The sequence below is a fragment of the Sus scrofa genome, chromosome 6 (genome assembly GCF_000003025.6).
Source record: "Sus scrofa isolate TJ Tabasco breed Duroc chromosome 6, Sscrofa11.1, whole genome shotgun sequence".
Lineage (NCBI taxonomy): Eukaryota > Metazoa > Chordata > Mammalia > Artiodactyla > Suidae > Sus > Sus scrofa.
In genome coordinates this window covers 152,876,352-152,888,727 of record NC_010448.4, presented here as the reverse complement: position 1 = coordinate 152,888,727, position 12,376 = coordinate 152,876,352, and the positions used below count along the sequence as shown (strand labels likewise).

The 12,376-nt window shown below is 43.0% G+C and overlaps 1 protein-coding gene across 24 annotated transcripts in view; it reads left to right on the top strand.

Annotated features, from left to right (window-relative positions):
- Positions 1 to 12,376, top strand: part of FGGY (FGGY carbohydrate kinase domain containing) — a 458,257-nt gene that overhangs the window by 324,452 nt on the left and 121,429 nt on the right. For all 24 annotated transcript variants that reach the window (XR_002345479.1, XM_021097811.1, XM_021097810.1 and 21 more), the window contains one exon: positions 9,050 to 9,197. Coding sequence is in view for 23 of the 24 variants with exons in the window: in XM_021097811.1 (XP_020953470.1) it covers positions 9,050 to 9,197 (148 nt within the window). In the remaining variant the exon portion in view is untranslated. The remainder of the gene's footprint in view (positions 1 to 9,049; positions 9,198 to 12,376) is intronic.

The window sequence follows — 12,376 nt, the reverse complement described above, 5'->3', positions numbered from 1 at the left end:
AGCTACAGCTGCCAGCCTATACCACAGCCACAGCAATGTGGGATCTGAGCCTCGTCTGCAGCCTACACCACAGCCCACAGCAATGCCAGATCCTTAACCCACTGAGCAAGATCAGGGATTGAACCCATATCCTCAGGGATCCTGGTCAGGTTCGTTAACCGCTGAGCAACGACAGGAACTCTCGGACCTCTTCTCTCTTTGTGGTCTCTTCCATGATCCCATCTACATTCTTAGCTTCGTTTCTTTTTGTATTTAGACAAGTCTCAAATTTTATCTCCAGCTCATATACTTAGTAGGCATTCAATGCTTATTCTTTTCCCTCCCAACCTTCTTCTATTGTCTTGCAAAGGAAAATGTGTCTGTATCTTATGGGCTCTATAAACGGACTATAGCACCCATTGCACTTCAGGTATTAGAGAGAAATAGGCATAGTTGTTATTAAGGGAAATTGGCTCTTTGGAAGGGATAGCAAATCCCTTGGAATCAAAAACCATATGCCTCTTTTGGTATGACTCGGGGCTGTCTGAAAACAGCAGTGCTTAGCATCAGCAAATCCTGTTTGAAACTATAGAAACAAATGTTGATAAACTGCTTTAGTATTTTATACTCTTGATTCACCATAATCCTTCTAGGCTTCATCCTGAGCAGAAATGTGTTGGAACTTATGAATTAAGTAAACAATAACCTAGATGTAGCCATGCTTATAAATGGCAACCAGAGCCCCTCTTTCTGTGGGGTTGAATGTACAGATATTTTACTCCTTAGCCAGAGATTGTCATACATTGATCATAACATCAGTTCTTTTCCTCTAAACTGCCCATTATTGTCTTACTCCTCTTAAAGAACCTCACCAGTGTTTCAGAATGTGTTTGTGGTGATGTCAGTTTAGTGAGAAGATGTTGGCATAATCCACAAGTGCTGAATTCAAGGTTGCAGCACACAGGGGACTAGATCCGGCCACTTGTCATGGAACATCGTGAAAGGATAATGTGAGGAAAAAGAATGTGTGTATATACACACACACATATGCATATGTATATATAGATAGATAGATAGATATACACACACATGTATATATATATCTATATATATATAGATATATATATATGAGTGGGTCACTTTGCTGTATAGCAGAAATTGATAGAACATTATAAATCAACTATAATAGAAAAAATAAAAATCTTAAAAAAATTTTAAAAAGGTCCTCTGTCTCTCTGATAAGTGTCGTATGAGCATTTATGGTACAACAGCTAACAAAGCCGAAAGAAAAAAAAAATCCTGTTTTCATGGAAACTATGCTCTTGAACATACACATAAACACATATATACATGTGTGTGTAGAAACAGAGACAGAGTTTGAGAGAGAGCACATACTCCAGGAATTTACTGGTAAGCATTCTAAAGAAAAATAGAGATGAGTAAGAAGAACGAGAGGTGTTAGGGTGATGGATAGGAGCCGTTTCTGGTGGGGAAGCCAACCTTGGTGAGGTGACACTCAGATAGGACTCTGTATGAAGAGAGGGAACAAGCCATGGTTATATGGGGAAGATCCCTTTGTAGGAACAGCAAGTCCCAAGGCCCGGAGGCAGCAGCCAGTTTGGCCGGCTCAGTGGGCTTTGTAAAGGGCACCATGGCTGGATCAATGTGGGAGGGAATGGGGGAACGCATGCGAGCTGAAATTTAGCCAAGGTCATGTAGAAATGCAGACATTGTAGAAAGCTCTAAGACCACTGGACTTTATTCAGGATTTTAGTTTTTAAGCCGGGGAAAGACACGATCAGATTTACCTTTTAAAAGGATTACTACGGCTGCTCTGTGGGTAGCAAGTCAGACCTTTGGTGGAAAGGGAGGGTCAGTGGAAGACGTAGCCCCTGATCTCAGCAGGCTTATAGTCTAGTGGAGGAGTAAGACTGTAGACAGAGAAGTCCAGCCCATTCTGAGCTACTTCTGCAGCAGTCACTGCTGCAGTGACCATGTCTCATTGTGATTCTGCTTCTGGTCTCAGGGGTACGAGCATGAAGTTCCACTAATTCACATCCTCTCTCCCGATCTTTCTTTTCTCCCACTTTCCCTGGGTTTTTTGGTTATTCCTTTGAGGGAAATAAATTTTTGCTTGACCTGACTTATTCCGGAAACTTCTTTTGCTTCCGTGATTTCCATAATCCCACTGAGGATCACTTTTTTAAAATATAGTGTTCCCCCCCTCTTCCCCCACCCCCCCACCATATGCTCAATCTCAGGGTATATCTAATGCTTCCCGTTAAAATCTTTATGAATCCCCCTGGAGCAAGAAAAGGAGAAAGAAAGGCCAAGAACCAAGAGTTTTCAATGTGCCTAGCCCTGTGCTTAGTGGTGGTTTTCTCTATATTATCTCATTTAATTTTGTGTAAGGAATTGAGTGTCATAGGGACTTTAAACATGGTTCTCACTGTCCATTTTACTGTTGTGTTCTTAAATTGCTCCCTAAGCCTTTATGGCTTCTTCAACCTTGGTTCCTCAGTCTGATAACTGGGGCTGCCAGTCTGCCAGCGAGTATTTGCTTAGGCTCCCCTGAGCTAGGACAGTCATAGAATCAGGGTGATGATATTAATACCTTTAATCCCTAGACAGTGCCAGGATGATCAGTAAATTCTTGATGGCTCTTGGATGAGAAAAGTTTTCTAGGTAAACAGAAGCTGGATATGTTTTCTCAGTAGACAGAAGACTTTCTTTGACTTCTATTCTACATACCAGGACATGGGGGTTCAGGGCATGGGGGTTCTCTCAAGAAATCTGAGAGCTCTGCTGACTTAGGAAATCAATTTTTTATCATCTGCCTCTCAGTAGATTAGCTCTAACCCAGCATAGTGCTTGGCACATGGGTGGAATTGGAGGGGGATTTTCACAAGATGCTTGTCTCTCTTCTCGCCCTCTTCTGTGAGATACACAGGCAAGCCTGGAAGGTCATGTCCATATGACTGCAAAGATCTATTCTTTGGCAGCCCTGTGCTGCAATGAGATGTAGACATAAAAACAACCTCTCATAGTCTATGTGGGATTCATTCTACACTTCAGTAACTGTGTTGAGCATCTGGTAGGATGAATAAGATGCGACTCTTTCCCAGAAGGAATTCAGATTCCAGAGATGGATATAGATAAAAGGAAGAGGCAATTATCATACAGTGGAGGAAAGGCCATTCATTCATTTGATGAATACTCTTGAATGGTACTATGTACTAAGTTCTTTGCTGAATTTTGATGATGGTCTGCCTTCATGAAGCTTAAAGTCCAGAGGAGGCCGTAGGCAGTTAACAAGTAACTAGACCCATAAATAAGTCTGTGGTGACCAAACTTGGTATGAAGAAACTAACAGAGTACAGTGATAGAATATCAGGAAAACCCCATTTAGGTGAGGTGGTCAGGGAAGCCCTGAGTGATGGAGGCACAGTTAAGATCTGAAGGATGAAAATGATTCTAACCATGTGAAGAGCAGAAGGGAAGAACACCAAAGGTTACCAAATGGGAAGGGTGTTGGGGGGTGTATAAATTAGGAGGTTGGGATTAGCGGATACTAACTACTGTATATAAAATAAATAAACAACAAGGACCTACTGTAGAATACAGGGAGCTATATTCAATACCTCGTAATAAACTATAATGAAAAAGAATCTGAAAAAATATAAATATATATATGTATAACTGAATCACTTTGCTCTATACCAGAAACTAACATAGCATTTCAAATCAACTATACGTCAATTTAATTTTTTTTTAAAGATGAGTTTAGAGCAATGATTGACATAGGTAGGTAAAGAAGGTTAGAAAGAGAAGTCTAGGCAAGAGGGAGAAGACTAGGCAAACATTCAGAGGTTAAGACGTGCATATTTTAAAAAATTGGAAGTAGTTTAGTGTCACTAGAACATGATGTGTGCAGGGGCGAAGAGGGAGGAAGAATGGAAGACCTATCTGGAACATGGTGCAATGTAGGGAGAGCTAGATAATGAAGAGCATCTGTGACAGACAAGAAAGTTTATGCTTGATCTTTCTATTTTTATTTTTCTCGGCCGCATCCAAAGCATATGAAAGTTCCCAGGCTCAGGGGTCTAATTAGAGCTTCAGAGCCAGCCTGTGCCACAGCCACAGCAACCCAGGATCCAAGCCATGTCTGTGACCTACACCACAGATCCTTAACCCACTGAGCAAGGCCAGGGATTGAACCTGCATCCTCATGGATACTGGTTGGGTTCATTACCACTGAGCTGCAACAGGAATTCCCAGAATTGCATTTTAGAAGAAGCACCCAAGAAAGAGTACAGAAAACCTAGGGGGAAGGGCAGTATTTCAGGAGGGAAGATGAGCTGTGAGGCCAAAGCTCTAATCCAGGCATTTGAAGGTGGCCTGCATAAAATAGTAGCAGTTGAATGGGAGAAAAGCATGCTGGTTAGATGAATATTTAAAATAATAAATTGGAGTTCCTGTTGTGGCTCCATGGTAACAAACTTGACTAGGATCCATGAGGATGTGTGTTCAGTGCCTGCCCTGGATCAGTGGGGGTTAAAGATCAGCATTGCTGTGAGCTGTGGTGTAGGTCACAGACACGGCTTGGAACAGGCGTTGCTATGGCTGTGGAGTAGGTCGGCAGCTGCAGCTCCGATTTGACCCCTAGCTTGGGAACTTCCACTTGCTGCAGGTGCAGCTGTAAGACAAAAGGAAGAAAGAGAAGGAAGGAAGGAAGAAAAAGAAAGGAAAGGAGGAAGGAAGGACAGGTCCTAGTGAAAGTGTAAATTGTGGAACTGAGGGAGGAAGACAAGTCAAAAATGATCCCAACTCTGACTCTGCCACCCAAATGGTTGCTTGAGCAACCACTTAAATGAGATTGGCTTTGGTCAAACAAAGAAACGGAAGGAAGAGTGAGTATATCGGAAAAGGTGATGTGTGTCTTATTAGACAGTCTTAGTTGAGGTCCCTTTGGGCATTCGGGGGAAGCATTTGATGTGTGCGTGACGTGGATCTCATCACAGAGAAATGGAAATCTTCAGCACTAGATAGTTAACTGCAGCCATGAAGGGAAGCTGGGATCATCCAAGGGTCTAGAAAGAATGAGAAGAGGGCCACGGACAGGCCTCTGGGAAACTTCATTTATTTGTTTATTTATTTATTTATTATTTATTTTTGTCTTTTTGCCATTTCTCGGGCTGCTCCCATGGCATATCGAGGTTCCCAGGCTAGGGGTTGAATCGGAGCTGTAGCTGCTTGGCCTACACCAGAGCCACAGCAACACGGGATCCAAGCTGCGTCTGCGACCTACACCACAGCTCATGGCAACACCAGATCCCCAACCCACTGAGCAAGGCCAGGGATCGAACTGGCAACCTCATGGTTCTTAGTCAGAATTCGTTAACCACTGAGCCACGACGGGAACTCCTATATATTTATTTAATAGACAAGCAAAGGAAGAGAACTAGTGGGAGAGGAGGTGGGAAAACCAAAGGAGTAATGTGTCCAGGAAGCAAAGGACAGAACAATGAATAAGAAGTGGTCAGGTGGTACAGAATGCAACAGGCAATTCAAGTAAAATAAAGACAAATAATGGGCCATTGGAGTTAGCAACTAAGAGGGGCTTGCTCAGCGTGGTGGGTCCAGTCTCCGTAGAATGGGGTGACCAGAATATGTATTGCAGTGGGTCAAAGAGGAGCAACCTGAGATAGGGCAGAAGCTTCTTTTCCAGGACTTTCTCTTACTCCTACAAAGGGCACAATTCTTCTCTGAGACCATGTGTTCCAGTTTGGGGTTTGAAAGTATGGTCACCATACTTTTGGGCAGCCTGTGAAGCCAAAGAATTAAACGATTTATGAAGAAGGAAAGGAGAGATTCCAGGCATGCCATCTGTACTGAAGATTGGAACCCATAAAGCCTGAAAAATATCTTCCTTGACTCTGGGATTTCTAAAAGCTAGAAATGAATTTCCTGTGATGGGAAACAAGAAGGAACTATTTACCGATCACCTATCCTTTTAAAGTCCTCAGGCCTCCATATTTAATCCTCACAGCAGCCCATAAGGTAAAAGTATTAACCCTGATTTCAGAAAAGTAAAGTATGCTTGGCAGGGTTCAGTGTACCTGGTCACCCAGCTGGTACACATGAAGTGGCTCTGAGATTGTTGACACAGTATTTTTTTCTTTCTGCATAATGGGATGAGGACGGCAAGGATGAATCTGGAGTTCATGAGAAAGAAGGAGACCGATCCACTTGGAAGAGTTAATGTATGATTCCTGAGCAGGAAGAGGGCAGACCGCCATTTGAGAAAGAATTGATAAAACATACAAACTGAAAGTCAGAACTGAAAAAGGCGCTGTGCAAGGTTAAAATTATGTGAATAATGATGTGCATTTGTTATTTTAATGTTTTCCAAGTGCATTTCATTTTGAATGATAGACTCAGATAGCACACATGGTAAGGGATAATTGAAACAGTGTGCAGGAGAATGGCTGCATTCAAAGAATAAACATACAGCTGCAAGGTTAGGAGTCAAAGGGGTAAGCATATGCCTCGTCCCCCAGGGATCTCATTAGTGCATGAGTGACCATATATGTAGAGGCCAAATGAATCTCACTGTTTGCAAAGACCCACAGTAAATGAGACAATGACGAATCAATAGTAATTAGGCCGATAGGTTCTTATTGACCCAGATGTCTGAAACCAAATGCGCTGCTCTGAGATTCCTTTGGAGACAAAAGATTTATAGACATGTGATTCTTTAAAAAAAAAAAAAAGTCCCTTTACTCTGAGAGCAGTGATGCTCTTCTGAAGTGGAATGTTGCTTGAATTAGTGCAGACTCTTGACTTCTGGCTGGAAAGGGTGTTCTTATGGCCATCGCTGGCCGGGTGATTCTATTGGGCCAGAATCAGAGAGAGCTGGGAGGTAGAAAACTAGGGTACGGGCATATTTTCCCCAGATTCGTGGTTCTGGCCTGACCTTCTGTGGAAGCTCAGAAGAACCTTTCCTGACACTGTCATTGAATCATTCTCAGAGTTTGAATGTGGGGCTTTGACACATAATTCCTGACCAGCGGTACAGAAAGCACATGGCTTCAGAATCATACCTAGAGGGCTTAAATTTGGACTTGCTCGCTGTCTTCACTCCTCACGCATCCCCTCTGTAAAGGGGTGTTAGGGGTACTCAGCTCACTGGGCTGTGGCTGAAGGCCAGGTTAAAAAGGCCAGAGGAACAAGGAGCAGCAGTTGATGTTACTCTAGATGCTGAGCCTTTTCCCAACAAGATCCTTATCTTCTAATATGACATAGAGCAGAAGATTTTCACAGATGAGAATGAGGGATCATGGCAAGAACCAAAGAGAGTGCCTGGTGGGTAGGACTGTTCTTGCCTCCACCCAAAACACATCTCTCTCTCTCTCCCTCACACACACACACACATACACATACATGCATGCATGCATGCACGCACGCACTTACATAGAGCACTTTTGCTTTCCTATATTTTCTATCGTGGAATTCCACATAAAATTTTTATTGAGTAAGAGTTTGAAAACCACTGCTCTACTCTCTTTTTCTCTTTCTTCACACTTAGCTTAGAAAACTCTCGGGACTTTCATGGGATCCAGAGGGACATTTTACAGTGACCCAAAACTCGAACTAGAAACCACTCAGCTGTACCCCTAAAACATTTTTAAATGTGAAGAATAAATACTGTCTTAGCTCTCTTCTCTTGGACAGTGATCTCCCATACTTTTCTATTTTTACTATTATCCAAGCCATTTCTGTAACCTTTAAGATTGTGGTTCCAAGGACACCAGTGGGAAGTGGTGTGGGGTGCCAGCCCACTTTTTTTGGTCTTTTGTCTTTTGTCTTATTAGGGCTGCCCCCACGGCACGTGGAGGTTCCCAGGCTAGGGGTCTTATCGGAGCTGCCGGCTTATAGCTGCCGGCCTACACCAGAGGCATAGCAACACCAGATCTGAGCCGTGTCTACGACCTACACCATAGCTCACGGCAACACCGGATCCTTAACCCACTGAGTGAATTCATGGTTCCTAGTCGGCGATTCGTTTCCCCTGAGCCAAGACGGGAACTCCCCACTTTATTTTTTATTTATTCAAGAGATTATTGCTTTTAAAGTGGGAAAAGGTAACCAATGTTCATCTTTGTGTCAGGCGGTGAAATTTCACTCAGTGAGATAGAATTTTATAGATATCATACATGTGGGAAAACTGAAGTTCAGAGAGGTGAAGTCACTGGCCTGTGTTACCCAGTCAGGACAGGCAGAACCAGGATCTGAACTCAGGACTGCCTTGACTCCCAAGCCCGTTGTCTCTGCCTCCCTCTCAGCAGAAGAGGCTGAGAGAGGTCCCCTGAGTGTCCTTATTCTCCACGTGATGAAATTAAGGCTTAAAAAGAGAAAGAACTAATGCAGTGTCACTTGGTGGGTTTGGATGGGAAATCAGGCTGCCTAACTCCTGATCCTGACTGCATTCACTCCATCCTGTCACTGCCCTTAGCAATCTCATATCCCGAGTCTAGGAACTTACATCTGCCTCCATGCATCATCATGTTATTATTACAATTAGGAATGCTGATTTTTAAAAATCCTTTGCATATGTACAGTATTGTACAGTTTGCAAAATACTGTATCTTCACCTGCATAGTCTCCTTTGATCTTCACAATAACCCTATGAGGTCAGTTGGGCAGGGATTACGATGGCTGTTTTTACAGATGCAAAGAGAGTGGCTCAGAAAGTTTAAATAACTTTCTCGTGGTTACATACCTACTATGGAGTAAAACCATTCTTGGATCTGGTTCTCTGATTTCAAACCTTTCCATCTTCCACCAGGATGGGCCTTCTATCTTTGGTGAGAATACAGTGTGATTAGGGAGTGTGGTTTGCTGATTTCTATGAGTTGGGGTTAGTTTCTTTATTGATGCTTTGGGGACCCTGCCTGCTTTCTGGATCTGATATTGGAGTACAAATGGTTTCTTTCTGCAGAACAATTTGCTCCCTGACCCTACCTGCCCCCCCCCCCCGCTTTAAAAACAAAATCCACTTCTCTTGCAGATGCCAGAGTGTATATGCATATTTGAACAGTCACCTGGATCTGATTAAGAAGACTCAGCCTGTGGGTTTCCTCACTGTGGATTTACATGTTTGGCCAGATTTCCATGGTAACCGGTCTCCCTTAGCAGATCTGACACTAAAGGGCATGGTAAGTAACAGCCAGTCCTTGCTTGAAGGTGAAGGCGGGCCAAAGGGCTGCAAAGCTTGGAAGAAGCAAAGTGAGGAGAAGGGAAAAGAGGAAAAATAAACAAAGCAGGCCCGCAGCCCACTGGCTTCTTGCAAATGGATTGCTGTCTGAAGGTTCTTTCTGCTCTCCGGGATGATCTGCTGAAAGTTCTTATTGTTTCTGAGCCAATCTTGAGAGCGTTAAAAGCAAGCGTTCTTACATGTAGCTACTGCTGCCTCTTTGTCCCACGGAGCGGCTGGAAGTCAGGAGCCCCTGCCTGTGTAATTTTTGTATTTACATCAGTTTGTAGAGTCATGTTTTCCATCTGCATCTCCAGGGCACCAGTTAAATAAGTAGTAAATATTACCACCCATGGTCTTGCTTGCCACAGCCACACTGTGCCTAGGCTCTGAGTCAGGGCTGTTCAGAGGGCATGCTAACATTATTAGGATTTCAGATAAATGTTGGTAAGAGTAAATTAAAATAATAACTTATGTTGGTGGATTATTTCAGCTCTTAGTGACTTTTTTTTTTTTTTTTTGGTCTTTTTTGGGCCACACCCGCAGCATGTGGAGGCTCCCAGGCTAGCGGGTGAATTGGAGCTATAGCCGCTAGCCTACACCACGGCCACAGCAATCAGGATCAGAGCTGTGTCTGCAACCTACACCACAGCTTATAGCAATGCCAGATCTTTACCTCATTGAGCAAGGTCAGGGATGGAACCTGCGTCCCTGTGGATACTAGACTAGTCAGATTCATTTCTGCTGAACTCCTTTTTTTTTTTATCTTAGTGACCTTTGGAGTCACTTCTACCACAGAGGTGTGGGGCTGGAGTGACTAGGATGAACTTGGTGGGAGAGCTCACAACCTCCTAAGCTAACAGATAACATCTTGATAGCCAAGCGAGATTGGGTGGTTGAGAGTATCTTAGTTTAGCCATCAAGCATCGTGTTCAAGGATGGATGAAGCTGGTGAAACCCAGAGAAAAAGAGCTAAGTTTCAGGTCCAAGAGGCCAGGAAGTACTGCAAGTAGGAAAAGCCATGAACTTAGAATCCAGGATGTCAGGAAGTTGAGACACAGAGTGAGAAGTGCGTTGAAGCAGGGTGTTTAGAATGGAGGCTGCGAATAGTGCAGGGCTTATGCACTGCTTACAGTAGAACAGGTCTGCTGGCTTGAAAAACATCAAGACTTGACAGGCTTTGGTTTTGTAATGAATTCTATTGAGATTATTTAAAATATTTTATGAGGCCAACAGAAAGACCCAATCTTTATTTCACTACCTCGTTGACATAATCAGCTTCCTCTAATAAAAGGGAGTCATGATGGAAAGAAAATTGGATATAGCAAAAGTTATATCTCTCTGGAGTCCACGAAGCATGCCCACACAACAAACAATGAGCTTGGCCTCCAATTTGGCCCATGGACGAAGAAGAGGAATGTCCAGAGAGGGCCATGTGGCTACAGGATGCAGCTAGAAAGCTGTGCTTTCAGATAACTGACTCTCTGGGTACAAACAGAGGTTGGGGGTAGGACATATTTTGTATGAGTACCAAAATGCAGGACTTATTTGGAGACAAATCTCTGAAACCAAATATAGGAGACACTTAAAATGTTAAAGAAATTAAGGAGTGTGACCAGTTCATAAAATGCCCCCCAAACAAAGCAGGGATGTATCATAAAATGATGGTGGCTCTGAAGTCCTTTCCCTGGGGTCCTCCTCTTGCCAACATCTGTTGTGACAGCTTTACCACCCAGCATGGCATGTGCATGGCTTCCCACTGGCCTATGTCTATTTCTCAAAACCAACCCTGACTTAAGAATCACCATGATCAGGATTCAGTAAAGGCAACACAAACACAGAATGGAATTCCAGAGGAGCCAATGGTGTTTTGAGGCGTGTCTGCCTCATTTGAATAAGTACAGATAAGTACCTGCTCACCAACCGATATAAACCGATACAAAGAAAGCCCTAACCGGAATCCCTTGCAGCACCCTGGTACACTTCTGTCATTGTCGATGTGGTGGGTTTGGTAAAAGCTGTGGATGGAAACACATCGATGATCAGGAAATTCATGCATGCTTCGGGGTGGGGTCAAAAAATTCAGAGAGAGGGAAAGAGAGAAAGAGAAAAAAAAAAGAATCCAGAATTTCCTGTGTGAATGAAAGAATCACAGGTGGAAAATTAAGGAAAAAAAAAACAGCTGCATATCTACATAAAAATCCTCAATAATGTATAAGTGCGGGGACTTCTTGTGTGGGGACATATGCCCACTTGTATTGAAATATCCTGGTATGTTTACTGTTTTTAAAGTTTATTGTGTTATAAACATATTTGATAACACTATCTGGTGTTTTTTTTTTAATATATTTTTTTATTTATTTTCCCACTGTACAGCAAGGGGGTCAGGTTATCCTTACATGTATACATTACAATTACATTTTTCCCCCACCCTTTCTTCTGTTGCAACATGAGTATCTAGACATAGTTCTCAATGCTATTCAGCAGGATCTCCTTGTAAATCTATTCTAAGTTGTGTCTGATAAGCCCAAGCTCCCGATCCCTCCCACTCCCTCCCCCTCCCATCAGTCAGCCACAAGTCTCTTCTCCAAGTCCATGATTTTCTTTTCTGAGGAGATGTTCATTTGTGCTGGATATTAGATTCCAGTTATAAGTGATATCATATGGTATTTGTCTTTGTCTTTCTGGCTCATTTCACTCAGGATGAGATTCTCTAGTTCCATCCATGTTGCTGCAAATGGCATGATGTCATCCTTTTTTATGGCTGAGTAGTATTCCATTGTGTATATATACCACCTCTTCCGAATCCAATCATCTGTCGATGGACATTTAGGTTGTTTCCATGTCCTGACTATTGTGAATAGTGCTGCAATGAACATGCGGGTGCATGTGTCTCTTTTAAGTAGAGCTTTGTCCGGATAGATGCCCAAGAGTGGGATTGCAGGGTCATATGGAAGTTCTGTGTATAGATTTCTAAGGTATCTCCAAACTGTTCTCCATAGTGGCTGTACCAGTTGACATTCCCACCAGCAGTGCAGGAGGGTTCCCTTTTCTCCACAGCCCCTCCAGCACTTGTTATTTGTGGATTTATTAATGATGGCCATTCTGACTGGTGTGAGGTGGTATCTCATGGTAGTTTTG